Genomic DNA, 18,979 nt, shown 5'->3' with positions numbered 1-18,979 from the left:
AGTAATTCCTAAACTAAAACTTGGAGGATTATCCATTACCAAATAAAACTAATTTAAGTTAACAGTATCGTAAAATTGAACTAAAAAATAAGAAAATCTCAGATCTAACTTGTATCATATGAAAAATAATGAAAAGATGAACTACTTAACTTGAATAAGATTGAACAATACTATAATTTGAACATGCAAAAAAAACAAAAAACGAAAAACCCCTGATTTGAAAAAGTTGAAAAAATAAAATAAAAAAATAATGAAGTACAATATTAAAAACAAGAATAACTTACAATTTGATAGCGACAAGTAGATTTTACTTCAAGTATGCCGTGAAAAAAGGGGTTTCAAAAATGGAGTAAATAACGGTTTGATAATGGGAGCATAAGGGAGTAAAAAAGGGAAGGATGAAATCTGTTGTTACATGTATAATGTTGATGAGAGAGAAAATACTCAATAAAGGAATTTTCGTAATTATTATGAAATTTGTGTAATTACTTTATTAATTTGGGATTTTTTGTAATTATGTAATTTAAATTTGTGTATATATATGTAATTCTTAGATTAATCATAGTCCCTGGGTTTACTTGGGCCGGCAAGTACACGTTCATTTCCCTGGTCAAGCGCAGCACCGTAGCATAACCCTAAACCCTAATCTAAACCCACAAAGAGAAACTGGCTCACCATTTTGGTGGGTGTATTGGGATTTCAATCAAAGAGAAGTGAGTCGAGCAGGTATGGCTTTGCGTGGTTCCTTTACGAGATCACTCATTTCCACCGTTAGGGCTTCCACTTCCCGTTCATCTCCCTCAATTAACCGCGTTCGCACTCCTCCCATCTCCGCCCCTCGTTCCAACACGCGCCGCTTCTCATTCACCACTCCCAGGTCATCCATCTTACTTACTTTTGAAATGAATATGCATATAAATAGAGAGGCGTAGTATTTTTTGTTATTGAACGATGAAATAAAATTAGAATTACATGGGCGAAATATCAATTAGAACGGTGGGAGGTGGCAGGTATCCCGTGGAATTAGTCGAGGTGTGCGCTAGCTGGCTCGGACACCACGGTTATAAAAAAAATTTATAGCAGAATGGATGGATGACTGACCACTGTAGCTAGTTTTTGATCGAGGCGTATCAATTATTGTTATTGAATGATGAAATTAAACTGGGATTGGATGGAAATATATATTAGATGGGGAAGATTGGCATGTTAATTATACTAGCGTGTTAATTGTTGTTATTGAATGATGAAATAGAACTAGAATCAGATGGGTGAAATACAGCGTAATGGATGGGGAAGATTGACATGTTAATTATATTGGCGTGTTAATTGTTGTTATCAAATTATGAAATAAAACTGGAATTAGATGGGTGAAATACAGCATAATGGATGGGGAAATTGACATGTTAATTATATTGGCGTGTTAATTGTTGTTATTCATCAGAGGTAGAGGTATGGACTGCGTACATCTTACCCCCCCAGACCCCACTAAGTGGGAATACACTGGGTTTGTTGTTGTTGTTGTTGTTGTGTTAATTGTTGTTATTGAATGATGATGGGTGAAATGCAGCAGAATCGATGTGGAAGATTCATACTAACCGTTGCATCGAAGGGTGTATTCTATTGGTCATTGAAGTGGGTTGAGAGCCATGAGGTCTCAAGTTCAAATCTCAACAGAGACAAAAAAACATTAGGTGAGAGTTACATGGTAGCTTTCGTTGGTGGGAGGTGACAAGTATCACATGGAATTGGTTGAGACGTATTAGTTATTTTTATTGAATGATGAAATAAAACTAGATTTAGATGGACAAAGTATAGCATAATGGATGTGGAAGATTCATACTGACCACTGTAGCTAGTTTGTGATAGAAGTGTTCTATTTTTGAACATGTGTTTTTTTTTTTTGAACATGGTGATGGAAGTGTTCTTTTTGTTGTTACGAATTCCATCAATATTATTACTTTTCTTTGCCTAAAAATGAATTCCATGAATATTGTATTTAAGATTTGTTTCTGCACTCTTCTCCCAAGAAATGAAAAAAAATGTTTTATCACGATTTTTTCTATATCTGGTTAGGACATTGGGAGCTTTGGGGTGTACTCAGTCATTTTTGCCGTTGCACAATGTGGTAGCTGGAACTCGATTGACTTCTCACTTGACAGTTAACGTGCGGGCTTGCTGCGAGCTGTATCACGGTACCTTCCAACGTTCTTGTCAGGATCGCTAATAGTTTCTTTGTGAGTCTTGTTCTGTTTTTAGGTTAGAAGAAATAAATGATTATGTTTAGAAAACAGTTTTAGACTTTGTTTCCACGATTGTGTCGTCTACATCTGGAATTGCTCTTTTCAGCGTGCTCTTTATGTGCGTAGCGAGAATGTTGTTTGCTTTTTCATTGGTGAACTGAGTGGTGTTCTAGATAAATATTGTTTTTGTTTGTTGATATTGGTTGTTAAGAAGGAATTGGGGATTTATAGGGAGGAATGGAAAAGATGGGTGATGCCAGCAGCACTTCCAAACCTCCAGTTGGACATTTTGCAACATTGTAGGTTTCTTATATTCCACCTTCCCTTTTTTTTTAAATGGTTTTTGATAATATAATAGCATCCTAAGTTAGCAATTCTGCATTGTTGATGAAAATAAATGTGCATTGAGTGGGAGAAATGATAGGTCTTGAGAGTTTGAGTGGCCTTATAAGAATTAGGTAGTCATTTGATCTATGGGAGCTATTCATATGTCTGTATGATCGGAGCTGTTTCGTTAGTTTAAGCCGAGCATAATCATGGTGTTTTAAGGAAGTTCTAGCCAACTTTTGTCTTTCTGCTCTTTTGTTGTATTATGACACTATTGTAAATTGTTAGTTATTTCCCAAATATTCCTATTCATTTCGTAGTATTGAAATAATAGAAATTACCTCATAGTTCAGGACGGTTTCTTTCTATTATAGACTGTAGATCTGTAAGTAGTTCAAGACAGTCTCTCTTTGCTATTTTGTTTTCAGATAAATGGAAAACTTCTATATTTTGTACAAAACCTAAACAAGCAGACTTCCATTTAATTCAGAAACATCACCTAATGAGCTTCTTGTCCACATTTCCCCCTAACATTTATGAACTGCAGACCAAAATCAAGCAGCTTTCCATCAGCAACTTTTCTCTAAATAGCTTCCTCCTATTCATTCGCCTAGTAGAAGTTTAGTGTTAACTAGGCGTAGGATCACTCAATCAAATCCACTTAGAGTGCTGTAATATAGTGTAATATTCTGATCCAGACTTGCAGATGCACCATTACCTTGATTTGTAGCTTTGAGTGCTATGTGGAGTGTGTCATTGAACAAGATTTCTATGTCAAAGAGTATCAGCACGTTTCCATTTGTTTTCGATAGTGGACCTAAATTGCATGAGTTGCTTTTGGAGCCTGGCAGCCTGTCACTATTAGAATTGCTTTAGTAGTTCCATAGACTTGCATTAACTAATACAGATACCATATGATTTATATCTAACAGGTACTTGAACACACGGTTACTGGAGCAGCACAAAGTTGCTTGAAGTTTATGGTAGTCTTGGCGGGTAATGCATCTCTGACAATCTGTTTCAGATGCAGAAAATAATAGCTGTAATTTTTCATGTTCAGAAGATAAACTAGAAAATCTGTTTTTGATGGGCAGTGTCATAGAGATCAAATTTATTTCAGTTTAGTGCTCATTCGTGCTTGACCTATCTTATGTAAGCAATTCGAGATGCTTCTTTTTCTGCATTTCTTTCGCAATCTTGTATGATGTCAGAGTGGGAGTTTTACCAATATGGCTGATAAATTTGAACCAGGTTAGCTGTCTATTGTGCACATACTTTTGGAGCAATCGTGTCCCTTACTGGGACCATCTTTTATTGTTAAACGATACACTGGACTACTGGAGGGATGATGGGCAGATCTGCCTAATTACTTGCTTTTGCTGCCTTTTCGTTGAACTTCTATAGAACCCTTACTTCTATGTTGTGTAGATTTGAAAGGTCATTTCTGTTATGCCTATCCAGGAAAATAAATTAGATTTTTATGATGATAGCATTAATCAATCAGTACTTGTGTTCAACTATGTAAATTATTTGTATTCAAGTGGTGGCCAGTGAGAACAATTTCTAAATTTTTTATCTCGATGAGGTGAGAAAGAGCAAATGAAAAATAGTAGCTTGTAAAATCGTCAGTCAAGTACTGGTCCAAAATAAGAAGGCGGGTAAAAAGTGGAACCTGCTCCTTACAGTGTGCGAACCTTAATAACGAATACACATCATCAATGGGTGTGATGAGATGATGTAAATTCGTTTTCTTCATCTTTAATTAGAGGTGTTAAGGTTTGTATTATGGAATGAATAACCTTTCAGCAGCGGGCCCCTTACCCATCTGCCTATTATGGATGTATTCAGATATTGAATGATCAAATTTGGGAAAGAAAAAAAAAAATACATCAATCAACAAACTTGGGAAGTATGTACTCCCTAGTGTTTATTTTACTTGTTTATAATGAACTTTGTATCGCACTGTTACCTAGTGGTTAATATAGACAAATATTAGGTGATTTATCTTCATTTATTTTGACATTGATGAATTGAGGGTAAAACATTAAAAAAAAAAGCATTTTTTCTTAGTATACTAAAGTTGACAAGTAAAAGTAAAAAGTATATATTCAATATAATAGACAAGTAAAATTGAATGCAACTAGTAGGACTCGGCATCGAAAATAGACCAACAAGGGACTGCAAATTTTTCAGTTTATTTTGTCTTTCCAAAAAATGGAATAAAAGGCTTTCCGATATCTACACAGCTAATCTTCAAATTCCTCTTGATCTTTTATTCAGGGAATCTGATGTGACCGCTATAATTCAAACTCTTCTGCCGAATATATTATTCCATAAATTACAAAATTTTGGATTAAATTAATGTAATGAGTTACTCAACACAACACTTGCCTTTATATTTAATCAAAACTAAAAGTGTTGATCGCAAATAGAAATCGATACACCTTCAACCAGTATTTTAATATTTTATCTGAAGTTCAAATACTAAAGTCCAACATAGAGGAATCATTACCCATATTTGCAAATATACTTTAATAGAATGTATGGCCAACTTGCTAATGGAAAAACTGTCTCCGTAAATCTATTAGTGATTTGGTAACCCCTCATGACAAAGAATGGTCGAAAAAGATGTATCTTTCCAAAGAGAAAAGTTTGAGTAAACAAAAAAGTAATTTGGCATTTTGCTTAAAGGTGGTCCTCATGATGCCCCTATGAGCTTACCCATGATATGATACCTTCTTTCTCTAAAGTATGCTAGCTAGTCTCATGCAAGTCATCAAGTACTTCATTGTATCTTTACCATAGTTGACCTTGCACTTGCTCAACTTTAATGAACAATTAAAGATCTCCCCAACATGGTTGTGATGGAATGGTTGGATTCCCCCACCTTTAACCAGAAGATTTGGGTTTGAGTTCCCAATATACAAAAAAAAAAAATCCCATTAAGAGCACTGCCCCAAAAATGGGTTATGCAATGCACCAAATTTAAATCAATCGAACTTCAATGCATGGACTAAAAGGGGACACAAAAAAAGAAAAGAATAATTAAAAGATCTCCAAGTTACCCAAGTACATTCAACCAATCAAGAAGAACATCTATCGTTTTCATTATCTCATTCTCTCCGTCCGGCCAATAATCAACAACACCGCCTACTCTTTGGATTTCATCCCTTTGCCACTTTAAAAAAGAAAAGCACCATTTTGGCTTCCAATTGCCCAATCCTCCAATGCTAAAAATTCTCTTCATTTTATATAGGCCCCCCACTAGAAAGAAGTGTCTAAATCATAGAAAAAAAAAAAAATACTTTGAGATTCCTCCATCTCTTTTTGGGAAACCATAGTTCAGAGGAAAGGTTCTTTGAGATGAAGGAAAGGACATATACATTGACTAGTCGCATCATCATCGTTATCCTCCTCAATATATGCCTTATCAGTTATTTCATCAATTCTTCAAATTAGGTCAGCAGACCTATTGCTTTCTTTAGTACCTATAAGCCAAGGAATAAACCTAACTGGTACTTTGGACCACATGGAAGCTTTGGAAAGTTGGAATGCACCCACTTTGGTGTATCGTACATGTATCACAATACACTAGGCCAAATAAGTTTTTTCATAGTACTACTAGGTCTAAGGACCACTTACTTTCCAATGATCTTTTTTGCTAATGATGTACGGATGATTCCTGTAAGCCTTGATTCAAGGAAAGACACGTCGAACTACCAAAACCAATAGTGTGAACTAGCGATCGGCATAATAATAGTTGAAAAAAATATGGACTACCAAGGTTCAACGAAAAGCGCTAAGAGATCCATTCTCATATGTCTACGTCTTGGTACATGGTGCACGAAAACTGGCTCGAACACCAACCTTATTGTTAAGTATTCCACATCGGAAAAAGGATGGGTAATTAGTCTCCTTACATGAACTTGGACAATACTCCCCTCATGAGCTAGCTTTTGAGGTTAAGTTAGACCCAAGATCCATTCTTTACACCTTATTTTTTTAAAAAAAAAATGGCAACCCACTAACGTAACATATAAAGAAAGAGGGATGTCTACTTCGTGAGGCATTTGGGATGTAAAAGTAGCATTTCATTTTCTGGAAGTGAACTAATGACGGAAGACACTAATCAGCAGGAAAATCCGAAACTGTTGTTGAAAATGTCTGGAAACAGACAATCTTTAACATACATTGAACTGATTATTCCCTTCAACATATGTGACAGCATAACACTTCCTTACGTATGAACCTCAACCAAATATTTGGTGCTCCATAAAAGAAAAAATCATCGATTGACAGTAACCAAATGATCGTTCTAGGTTCAGCTGCAAAAAGTTTTTATTTTTCAGATAACAGCGGGACGGTGGTAGCCCAGGTCTACTTGTTTTAACGTAGACTATTCCACTGTGTACTTATTACCTCCCAACAGATTCAGTTGCAGAAGATTGATCTGTTTCTCAACAGAACAAATATTTTACTCAATTATTGAAGGAGAATATCTTTATCTCATGGTAAACTGGGGTTTCTGCTGTTCATATACAATGCCCACTATTCTGTCAGAAAGAAACCCCAACATGAAGACACCCACATAGATACTCATGTTTAGAAGAAAATACTAAACAAAGTTGGAAAAGATGCTATCTCATCTCTTTACTATTTTAATCACTATTATTGCCAAATCTTTGGACCCTACCACTCCATGAGACATTGAAACAAGGCACACTCAATTTAGTATGACTCTACCACCACTCACTCCAACATCTACATTCTGCTTCCTAAAGCTTCTCATTCACTCATTCTTTCACCCGGGAAACAAGTCACTGCTGGTGGGTTCCATCTTATAATACTTCCACACCAACTTAATATGAAAGTTTTCGCAAGCTACAAATTTTTACCCCAACACGATCAATAATAACAGGAATAATAATGATGGAGAGAATAAGAGCAGGAGATTTATTCCTTGTATCCTGCTCTAAAAATTAACTAATTCTTCAAAGTGGACAAGCTTCAATATCAAGCTGCCAAATCCAAAAAAAACACTGCCTTTTAAAAGGATATTAGATCCATAAACTTCAGTCATGTGATCACTAAATTCTTATCATACTGAATACTAGCATAATCTAATAGTACATCTTATTTGACAGAGTCTACATTAAAAGCAACTACACAGCAGGCAAAAGAAACTTTAGGACTATGATTAGACCATAAATTGAATCACAATGATTCTCAACTTCGGTTAACTCCAAAGAGAAATTGTTAAAGGCGAAATTATTTGATTAGATACATGAGAAAAATAGAAGAAGTGGGGGAATCGCGGGCTTGACAGGGACGGCAGTGAAACATGACGTAAGCATTGTCCCCTGGAACACCAAGCCTCACTAGGTGGGGACAGTGAAAAGAGATATGATAAATTTCAATACCTAATCTCACCTTCACCTCCAGCATGATCTCATTTTTATTCCTTGCCTCTCTAATCTCAAGCCCTTTAAGAGTCCGTCCTTTTGGTCAGTATCTCCACAAAGCCTCTTCCCACATCTCAATATTTCAAATTGCCTCTTCAGTTAAATTGTGGGGAGGGAAGAAAAAGGACTTCTGTAATTGCAACATCCAGCAGAATGAGAAGTGCTGAGGATGGCAGCCGAGGAACTTCAATACTTGATCAAGGTGAGTGGTTGAGTTTGAGCTTAGGAAGAAACTCACCTTCAACATCAAAAGAATCCGAGTCGCAAACAAGACCTACTCCTGGCAAGGTTTTTTCATGTAACTTCTGCATGAGGAAGTTCTACAGTTCACAGGCTCTAGGAGGCCACCAGAATGCTCACAAGAGGGAAAGAGGAGCAGTGAGACAATATCAGTCCCAGAGGATGATGACAATGATGGCCTTGCCTTTCAACAATCCCATGTTCAGATCTCTTGGAATGGTTCCCCACTCACTTGTGCATAAAACAGGCAGAGATGTAAGTACAACTGTGGCAAGGTTCAGTGAGGCTAGTGTAGGCTTTCAAACGACACCTCGTTCTAATCCAGTAGATGAAGGATTGGACTTGAAATGGCCAGGGAGTTTTCGACTAAATCCACAACAATCAGAAGACCAGGCCTCAAATACAAATAAGATTGATCTGAATCTCAAGTTGTAATTATTCTACTCATCTATCGCAAATGGAACTATTATATCCTCTCCTGTAACAGCTTCAGCTTGGTTCATTATTAGTACTTGAACCGACTGTATGATCTGAAAAAACCTGTTTAGAGTAAAGGATCCTACAAAAGTAGTGCTCCTAAATGTCAAGATTTCCAGCTTAAACCTGTCAGATGAATGACACCTAAGATGTAATCTGTACTTTTCAGTTGCTTTTATTCCTATTGCACTTAGAACAACTTTTTTAACGCCTTACTCTCTCCCAATTAGTGGCAGAAGGTTATTGAATTATGCAATTACAATCTTTTGGTATTAACCTTCAGCAATCTAGAAACTCTGACAAATTCCAATTAGAATTTTAGAGGAAACATCAATTTTCTGTCTTGGTTTATTGATGATTTTATAGGAAACAGCCTTCTCAAGGCAGGGGAAGGTATGTGTACACACTACTACCCTCCTCAGACCCCACTTGAGGAATTACACTGGGTTTTTTTGTCGTTGTTGTTTATTGGTGAATTTAAAGAGGAACATTTGCAAAACAAAGAAAGTGAGTGCATGAAACGGAGCACTGAGGTAATAGTGCAGATGGAAGCTATGTGAGTCCTCATACTGAGAAAAATATTTGATCAGATGTATGGTTAGCAACATCTAAGAAAAGGATATGGATAGCTCTTCCCTACTTTCTATTTTAGAGGGCGGTGGATAGTGTTCAGAACTAAGTCGTCACAGAGTACACTGGGAAAAGGAATGAATGGGCCTTCACTTCTATTGTTTTCAACATGTCAAATGTAAGTTGGACTTCTTTCCACTATCGCATGCCAAACAAACAGAACCAAAATGCCTTCGGGTCAGCAACAACACTTAAGTGCGCTACACGAAGCAGCAAACACAGAAACCCACCAATTGCACCACTCTAGAATTTTGTTAAACTTCTGCCACACATACATAAAACACACAAGTTTAAATAAGAACATTTTATATTTTCCAGTGCCAAAATAACAGAAATCTAGGCCTACTTTATTCAGCACCAAATTCAGCAAGCCATTCTCTACAAAGTGCTTCAAAAGGTTGGTGTGAAAGCATGTCGGTAATCACACTACATGTTCAGAGCTGTACCCTACTGCCATCATACTCTACAGAAATAGCCCACCTACTAGTAGTCAACTCTCAACTTTCAGACTGCCTAATGCATAAGAGATAACAACGTAAGATATTATCTCATTGTAACATCAAATGTGCAATCAATGCAACTTCAGTGACATACTTCAGAACCCACATGACCAGTTTGAGTTACAATATTTCACAGACAGTAGCAAAGAGAACTTTTTTTTACCCACCTCTAGGAGCTCCCACCCTTTTTGCTCCGTTGGTGACTCGAACCCACAACCTAAGGGTTTGAGGTGGAGGATTCTTACCATCCAAGCAACCCCTCTTGTCTAGCAATGAAAACTTGACTTCTCAATTTGGCAATTTTAAAGTTCCGAGCAACTCAAAAACTTTGAGGAAGAAGTGGCGCTTCCTCAAGTCATTGCATACCGTGCACTTTCTCATAAAAACTTTTCTACGGAAGAGGTAGTGCGCTTCTATTTGACATGAGGCAGTTAAAAGGAGCGCTAGCACAGGTCATAACACCTTCATTCCCCTCCCACCCCCACCTTGAAATTTTGATGTTACTTTTGATTGCTTTGAAGCTTTTATCCTTTGTATCGATTTGACAAAAGCCACCCAACACCACTTGATCACCAGTTTAGATATTACAGTCAAGAGTTACCTATACTAGGAATGCAAACTATTTTGCATTATAAGCTTTTGTTAACAATGGTACAAGATTCTGTAGAGCTTATAACATTTTTAGGGAATTTAATTCCTTTCACATTTTGCAAAATTACCACTCACCACCTCTGAGGCTCTGACCACTACATTTATTTCTTTAGATGCTGCATACATGCTTGAATGTACTTCATAAACTTATTTGCTCTGCCCCACACCATCTAAGATATGCCAGTATGACATACCCTTGAAGCTAGCGTCCCTGCTTAGCCTACTAATGGCAAATGCCCTTTAGATCTCATCATTTCCCTAGCTGTACTAGCATAGACCATCAAATGTGAATGGACTTTGCAAGCTTCCGGACATAGATCAGAACCACACCCCATAGTTGAAGGCAATCTCTTTTACATGTTCGAATAAAGCCTTGCAAAGAAAAAGTTCGAAGAAAGTAATTATGGGAAAAAAAGTTGGCTAGCAACTGACGTGTAACTAGTACCCTGAACCAACGCCACCACCCTGGCAAGGAAGACTTCTATATATTCATCTTAGGTTTGCAACATGTCCTTTCAGCCTTGATTTTTTGGGTAACAAACAAGCACACAAAATAGTTCTGTTGATGAAGGCAGTGAAATTCAAACTTAGAACCTCTATCAGCTCTGAGATCATATTGAATTATATGAATGTCTTATCTAAAAGCACAAATTTTTGTATTTATTTATTTTACTTCTGAAATAATAATCATCATAACTTGAAGATTATAATCATAAATGGGTTCTGATTCGTTCACGAATAATATTTGCTCCTCAACCAAAAGTTAAACCACTGATTTGTTTGCTCAATTGGATCTTATACCAAGGGAGGAAGTTTAACGAAAAATATACTATGTGCTTTTCATTTTTAACTTTTTACTCAGCATAACTCTTCTAGTGCAATCAAAACACTAGCAGCAACCTCCTCCCAAGGAAGCCACTAAACTTACAACACTTAATCCCTGATGAGATGCCAATAGACAATTTTATTGGCTATGCTAGGAAAAGACTCTGATAAAACCACAGATGCATCATTTTGGGAGTTCGAAAATCAAATGCTCGCAAAAGAACTTTAGTTGGGAAGGCGCAGAGTTTCAAAAGTTTATCATTCATAGAGCCTTTTTCAACGGTGGTGTCCGGCCAGTTTGCATGCACCTCGATTATTCCACCGGGTATCTGTTACCTCCACTAGCACAGATACCGGGCAACTTTGCCTATCAAGACCTAGGTAAATGGGAAAAAGTCACCCAGTGTTTTCATGGCTCATGCCTCATAGAGCATTTTGGTTCTTTTGAAAAAGTCCCAAATGTAATAGTCTCTACTGTGTCATTCCACTCTTCCACTTATCCAAGGCGCCATGTTCTTGCACTCTTTGCATGTATCAATCGTGTGTGATTTCTCTTCAAATCTAGACCACACTTACGTGGGGAAGATAATTAAAGGTCGGAAGAAAAAAAATTAAAAGCCGGAAAATCAAATAATTCCATAAATTCGTTGAAGATAATTATCGACTAAATTCCACAAATAGGAGGAACATAGAAAGAAGGATCTGATACAACAATGTTGAGCACACCTAGTGCTTACATGGTATTTCAATACTGAGCTTTTGAGCCTTCTGCATTATGATGGGAAGCCTTTCACTAATAATGCTTGGATCGCTATATGCAGCACAATCAGAAGGATATCCTTTCTGCAAAAAATAAGAAGAATCTGAAAGGAAATTCTACAAAACAAACTAGAAGTTGAGTAAATACAATCCAAGACCAGAATAATCCTAACATACCCAATATATGAAGTGCTAACTAGATACAAACTTTGAAATCTGTTCTTCCATCTTTTTATCCAGCATTATCTTATGCCTTTCAATGTGAAGAATCTGTTGACTGCTTGAGGCAATTGTAGGATCAAAAAATCAGCAAGGATCTTGTGGAATACAGTTGCCATCGGGTATGTATTGGGTTTTGTGGAGCGGAAGAAATTCCAGATGTTTTGAAGGGAAAGCTGTTTCTATACATCAGCTAAAGTACAAATGACTTTAGTTTTTGGCTTTTTGGTGCAATATACAGGATTGAAAGGAGGTAAAAACTTGTTTACTTGATCAAAAGAAAAAGTAAAAGGAGGGAAACAGCGAGTTAGATTTTATTGACTCAATGCGGGAATAGGATCTGTCCATTCTTTTTGTTTTTGGATAAGGGGGTCTCAGTAATTTTGAAGCAGCACTATCTTAGTACATTGCTGTTTACAGTTTTACTATCTTTAGTTACCATTTTTTAAGAAAATAGATACAAAGTGCAAATATAAGAAAAAATATCTGCTTCACTTAATTGAACCAACTAAACTGAACTCTCTCAAAATTCCTACCATTGAGGTCATAAATAGGGAGAGTGTATGCCATATAAATAGTGCAGACATTAGTTTCAAGAAATTCGACATTCAATTGTCAAAGCTATTTTGAGATTTTGGTCAAAGGGAGCCCAACTACTTCTCTTTGACTTTTCCCATCTCTTTATATATCTTTTTTACTATGCGTACTTGCACAATAGGGCATCTTTTATAGTGGTTTAGGCCATTTCTAGAAGTATAACTGAGTCCTAGTAAAATTGATCTTTAGAATGTCTAGTTACACCTTAATCCCTTGATATTCTAAGGCAGCACGAGGTTTTAATCTCCAAGACTTATGCTTCTTGTTATTAGTTGTAATTGAAACATGAATTGTAATGTAATGGTCTGGTTATGAAGAAGATTGTGATTTGAAAACGTGGAGTGTATAGATAGCTTTCTACCCTTATGAGGGTAAAGAGGGGACTGTCCACCTTCCCACCCGTTTTCTCCTACTTGCTCTTCTCTTCTTTGTTTCCTGTATTTCTTCTCACTGCACTAGGATCTGGTTTCCTGATCTCCGTAAGGCACTACAGAGGCTATCTTATTCCAACTCCTAATCTGTTCTTTATGAAAATCCTCCCGAAGCCAGTCAATTATTCTGCTTTATGTAACTAATTTCTACACCACAGTCTACAGAAGGAGTAGATGAATGATTTCTCCCTAAAAATACAAAGATAAAGAAAAATATAGAATGTCTGCTCAAACAATAAGAAAATGGTCTCCAGTATGCCAAAAACCCTATAATGTCTATGCTATAGAACATATTTGGAAGGCACAAGAAGTTACTGACAACGCAGATAGCAAAATTAACAACTTTGAGATCGATAACAAATTTTAGCAACTGTGGAAATCTAGTGTCATCATCATAGACAGATCAATAGATCTATATAGAAGTGGGAGGGCTGGGGAGGTCTCCCTGGTACTACTCTTTATCTTTTTTAAAAAATAGATCTCGCTGGTGCATGTAGATAGATGATATTGGACTCACAGAAGACAAGGCTTGAAATGTGGCTTCTCTCCAGCAGCTTTCTCGGAGAATAACTGATTTCATATGCTCCCCAAACAAACAATGTAAACGAGTGTCTCTTAGCCTCATAAGCACTCCATCAACTCTAAGCTGTGTAATACATTCAACCATCAGTAACATAGATTAAGAAACAATAAATTGGTTGCAACTAATGGGTTCCCCCGGGATCCATGGTATTGATTGTTTATGTAGAAAATTTTCCAACAGAGCCACTCACCCAGAAACGCAGCAATAGGAACCAACCACTTGGCATGACTCTCTAGAAATACACAGAAGTTGTTCATCAGTGAATTGAAAGTCAGACATATTGATATGACTTAACAAGAGCCAGAATAACATTACCACTTTCACAGTTAAAAGTGAGATTCCATTATCAGCAAGTTCATCCTCATATAAGATGATCTGTTGAACGAAAAAAAATGAAATCAACTTGGGTACTAGATAGGCAACAGAATAAAAAAGGGACAATACTGTTCAGTTACATGACCCACAAATCACCAAATTCTGATTCACCAACCTCATCATAAAAGAGAATAGGTTCTTTTGATGCCAGTGCAACCAAATCAATTTTGTCCATGCAATTCTCCCATTGAAGACTGCTGCTGCTTTCATTCGATAACCCTCTAACAAACTTATTATACAAAAGCAACAAGAATAGTTCAAATAACTTGAGTTTGACAGCGAAAGAGCAATAACTAAAAGAAAAGATAGAAAAAAGAAATATAAATAAAAATGCCCTCGTTCAAGCAAATTAACATTCCAAGTGATCAGGGATTATTGGTAATGTGTAACTTAAAATGCAACATTCTGAGCCACTGGAGGATAGCACAAAATAACTGATGAAACAGCCTAACTAAGGTAGCATGAATTAAACCACCTGGCATATTAGCTTTAACAAATTAGAAAGTGAGAATGAACAATAAAACATCCTCAAAATTACTTCAAATAAATTAATTTTCCAAGTGAAAGCGATTATTACTAAAGCGTAACTAAAATGCAACATTCTTGACTAGAAACTGAATCATGGAACTTCCCTGAATGTGGTTTGGCCCAGGAAACTCGTATGGAAAGTCAAAAGTCCTTTCAAGGTTTCTTGTTTTATCTGGCTGGTGGCAAGGAAAACTTGCCTGACCCAAGAGAAGTTACAAGGAAAAGGTCTTCAGATTTATTCAAGATGTCCATTATGTGGTCAAGATGGTGAAAGCAATGAGCATAGTTCTTACATTGCAAAACGACTACAAATCTGTGGTGCGTGTTATTTTGTACTCTTGGTATAAACTGGACTATGCATAGTTCTTTAATTGCTGGAAGAGTGTGGGTAAGAGAGCATGTGAAGAAGATCCATGACAGATCATTCTAGCTTGTGTATGGTGGACAATATGGAAGAAGAGAAATTCAAGATACTTTGAAGACACTAGCAATCCTATCCAGGAAATTAGGATGAATTGTCTTAGCCTCTTCTCTTTTTGGTGTAAACTGAACATGTGGGTGGAAGTAGGTGAACTGGTAGATTTAATAGGCAAGGTGTAAATTTTTGTTTTGTTCAGGAGCCCCCTTATACTTTTGTATGTAAAGTTCACAACTTAGTTCCATTTTGTAGCCGAGTCTTACTGTTAATACAAGTGATTACCTTTAAAAAAAAAAATGCAACATTCGATTCACTAACTGGAGGATAAGGACAACGCGTAACCAAGGTAGCAAGTTTAAACCAGCTGGTGTATTAGCTTTAAAAATCTAGAAAGTGTAAGTGAATAATACAACGTCCTCAAACTTTAGTATTACTCCAATGATATAAGATTCAGACCTCGGCATTGCTTTCTACAGTTTCACTTCCACTATAAGGTGTTGTGAAGGTATAGTCATAGTCAAGCACCACCTGTTGCAAAGGTTTACTGCAAACACGGACAAAAAAGAAAATGAGAGAAAGATAGAATCAGGTAAAGAAAGAGAAGGGCAATAATTCTACAGCCAATGCATGAGTTACTTGTCAAAGATAGCAGCATTCATGCAAATATAGCAAATGGAATATGGCACTAGCCTAGAATAAAGTATGAATGCAGGAGCGTGGATCTCAAGAAAAAGGCAATGACAATGATTCTAATTCATCTAGGACCGTTGTAAACTTCACCATGTCAACACGTCATAGTAAAAGTACACAGCAACAACAACAACAACAACAACAAACCCAGTATATTCCCACCAAGTGGGGTCTGGGGAGGGTAGAGTGCACGCAGTCCATACCACTACCTCTAAAGAAGTAGAGAGGCTGTTTCCGATAGACCCCCGGCTCAAGACACAGGACAATATACAAAAACATCCAAAGTATGAAACATGATAAAACTAACATAGATACGACATCCACAAAAATAATGTACATTACCAAACAGAAGAAACCAAAGCCCCCCTAACTACTGACTACGATTCATCCACCCACCTTATCTCTCTATCCTAATGTTTTTCCTCCAAACCTTTCTATCCAGGGTCATGTCCTCAGTGAGCTGAAACAGCTCCATGCCACGTCTAATCACTTCTCTCCAGTATTTCTTCGGTCTACCCCTACCCCGCGTGAAACCATCTAATGCCAGCCTCTCACACCAGCAAACTGGGGCATCCGAGCCCTTCCTCATCACATGACCAAACCATCTCAACCTCACTTCCCGCATTTTTTCCTCCACCGATACCACTCCCACCTTCTCCCAAATAATCTCATTCCTAACCTTGTCAAGCCTTGTAAGACCACACATCCAACGCAACATCCTCATTTCCGCCATCTTCAACTTTTGGATATGAGAATTCTTGACTGGCCAACACTCCGCTCCATACAACATAGCCGGCCGGACTACAACTCTATAAAATTTGCCTTTAAGCTTGGGAGGCACCTTCTTATCGCATAAATGATTCTAATTCATCTAGGACCGTTGTAAACTTCACCATGTCAACACGTCATAGTAAAAGTACACAGCAACTTAAATAAAAATGAGATAGATGGAGGGCTTAACTAAAGAGGATCCAGAAAGAATGATATGTTAAATAAGGATGAAATTTGATATAAAATGCAGTTTTGTAAATTTGAATATCAAAAGCTTTGGTTTCCCTGTTGCTAATCTCCCCCCCCCCCCCCCCCCCCCCCACCACCACCCCACCGGGACTCCACCCTCTTTTCCGACCCCTATACCTCCCAAAATAGAAGCTGAAATTGGTACTCACTCCTGGCACACAACGTAAGCTGAATGAGTTCTTTAGAAAATTTAACCACCCGAAAAGAAGTGCACGCTAACAGCTATTTCAGGGTTTCTGTGAACCTCACAAAAGATATTCCTCTAGTATATCCAGAAATATTAGCAGATTACTTTCTTTCATCAGCTGAAACTAACTGGAAAGCTAATAATACCTTCTGAATTTCCATTTTGCAGCTGCTGGAACTTCAACAGGTGGTAATGCTTCGTGTTTCCAACCAACTAGAGCATCGAATGCATTAAAGTGAATTTTTGTTCCAGTATTCACATGTTTAAGCACCAAAGAATTGTCCCCAAATACCATCTCTGGCAAGTGAGAGGTGTGAAGTTCTTCTTCCCATCTGTACACATATCAAGCCATTAGGGAGGTAATAGACCCTTTCAAGATATTGAAGAGATAAGTGGTCTTGCCTAAAAGAGGATATGAGCTATTATACACAAAAGCATAAAAGTCCACAAAATAATTGTTCTATATAGAAAACGCATGGCAATTTCTTTTCTGTGGGGCTGGGGAGAGTTTAAGATTTAAGGATTCTTCTTCACAGGTCATCTGTCACATGCAGGAATGGAGAAAACAATGAATGTTCACTGAACCAAATTGTTTAAAAACCTTCATCAATATGCTGCACTCAACCCAAAATTTGCAGGGATTCGTATACACTCGGATAAGAATCATTAAAACCTCAGGCCTAAGTGATGAATCATTGAAATTCAGCATCATGAGAAGTTTCCAAAGGCAGTAGAAAGGATTCATGCAATATGAAATTGCATATTAATCCTCATCCAGATATCTTTTGTGACTCAGAACAGTTCAGATTAAGTAGAGGAAAAGGTTATAACTCTACTTTGGTAGCAACAAAAGACTTATTTCATGTTTCACATCCTAACCAAGTCCTACATTCCTACAGTAGTCAATCAATCAAGTGAATCAACTATGCAACATTCCAAAATAAATGCTTTCATCAGTACTGAGCTACTCCGTCCATTCATTTTTACCTATAACGTTTTGGTTTTCCAGAGTCAGTTTGAATCGTTTTCGAAGCTAAATTGAATAAGATTAATTTAATATTACAAAATTAAAATTTAGCTATTTAAAAACAATACGAAGAACACTTTGTAAGTTGCAATTCTTCTAATATTAACATGATGAAAAAAAATACTATAAGTTTGACTCTCGAGAAGTGAAACTTTGACAAGTAAAAGTGAACAAAGGAGTAATAAGTTTTATTCGTCCAACGAAAGATTGCTCTTTGGCAGACGTCCTGCTTGTTTTCATCCTGAGTAGAATACAACAGCCCGTACGAATTTTAAAGCTAAAAAGGGAGGTAAAACAATCAGTTTTCAAAATAGAATTTGTATATAACCTTGTTTAAATTGCTTATACGTGAAACAACCAAGTTGCTTCGCAAAAACAAAGGAGTGCTTAATCAATTGAACTAATTTTCAAAGCTAATTTGAATTAGGTTAATTTAACATTAAGGAAAAAAATAAAATAGAATTGCAGAGAAATAGAAAGGGGGGAAAGAGTACTGTTGAAGCTGAAGAGAAGTGAGAATTGAACGCTTTCGAGACTCGATTTCCCAGCCGCGAATGAAGAGTCCACAACGTCCGTCCGGCAAAGGCTCAGCTCCGGCGGCCTTTAATTCTTTCTCATCACTCTTCCACTCCATTTTCCGGTCGACCAATTAGAAAAGGTTTTGACAATTTCTTCTAAATAATAAACAGACTAAGTTTGGAGGGATCCAAATATAGTATTTTATGGAAATAACAAATAAGTCAAAAAGTTTCAAAAATCAAACTCTCCTGTCAACTTGCCAATATTAATTAAA

The 18,979-nt window shown here is 36.9% G+C and overlaps 3 protein-coding genes across 8 annotated transcripts; 2 read left to right on the top strand and 1 right to left on the bottom strand.

Annotated features, from left to right (window-relative positions):
* The first annotated feature begins 558 nt into the window (after nt 1–558).
* Nucleotides 559–4,151, top strand: LOC107840212. 6 transcript variants are annotated; one of them, XR_007043743.1, is made up of 4 exons: nt 570–877; nt 2,074–2,192; nt 3,500–3,719; nt 3,819–4,151. XR_007043743.1 is itself a non-coding variant. In XM_016683997.2 (4 exons), exons 1-3 carry the CDS (start codon nt 729–731, stop codon nt 2,492–2,494), a joined length of 291 nt encoding a protein of 96 aa, XP_016539483.1. In that variant the 5' UTR covers nt 572–728; the 3' UTR covers nt 2,495–2,539; nt 3,500–3,828. The 6 variants fall into 6 exon arrangements, 3 of the variants coding, with proteins under 3 accessions (XP_016539485.1, XP_016539483.1, XP_016539482.1); XR_001665204.2 differs by adding an exon at nt 2,472–2,539 and having other exon boundaries at nt 571–877; nt 2,074–2,234; nt 3,500–3,828; XR_001665205.2 differs by having other exon boundaries at nt 572–877; nt 2,074–2,234.
* A 3,502-nt stretch (nt 4,152–7,653) lies between these two features.
* LOC107840211 (zinc finger protein 7) lies at nt 7,654–8,954 on the top strand. Its single transcript, XM_016683995.2, has one exon. The coding sequence runs from the start codon at nt 8,183–8,185 to the stop codon at nt 8,702–8,704; it is 522 nt and encodes a 173-aa protein (XP_016539481.2). The 5' UTR covers nt 7,654–8,182; the 3' UTR covers nt 8,705–8,954.
* A 3,009-nt stretch (nt 8,955–11,963) lies between these two features.
* LOC107840209 (TIP41-like protein) lies at nt 11,964–18,964 on the bottom strand. The gene is made up of 8 exons (XM_016683994.2): nt 18,681–18,964; nt 17,306–17,491; nt 15,719–15,806; nt 14,432–14,545; nt 14,257–14,316; nt 14,132–14,173; nt 13,876–14,004; nt 11,964–12,195 (listed from the first exon to the last, which is right to left on the bottom strand). The coding sequence occupies exons 1-8, from the start codon at nt 18,818–18,820 to the stop codon at nt 12,079–12,081; spliced, it is 876 nt and encodes a 291-aa protein (XP_016539480.1). The 5' UTR covers nt 18,821–18,964; the 3' UTR covers nt 11,964–12,078.
* Nucleotides 18,965–18,979: the final 15 nt, after the last annotated feature.

This window comes from Capsicum annuum, chromosome 8 (genome assembly GCF_002878395.1).
Source record: "Capsicum annuum cultivar UCD-10X-F1 chromosome 8, UCD10Xv1.1, whole genome shotgun sequence".
NCBI lineage: Eukaryota > Viridiplantae > Streptophyta > Magnoliopsida > Solanales > Solanaceae > Capsicum > Capsicum annuum.
Note: the sequence above shows the minus strand (reverse complement) of the source record. Positions and strands in the feature narration are given on the sequence as shown.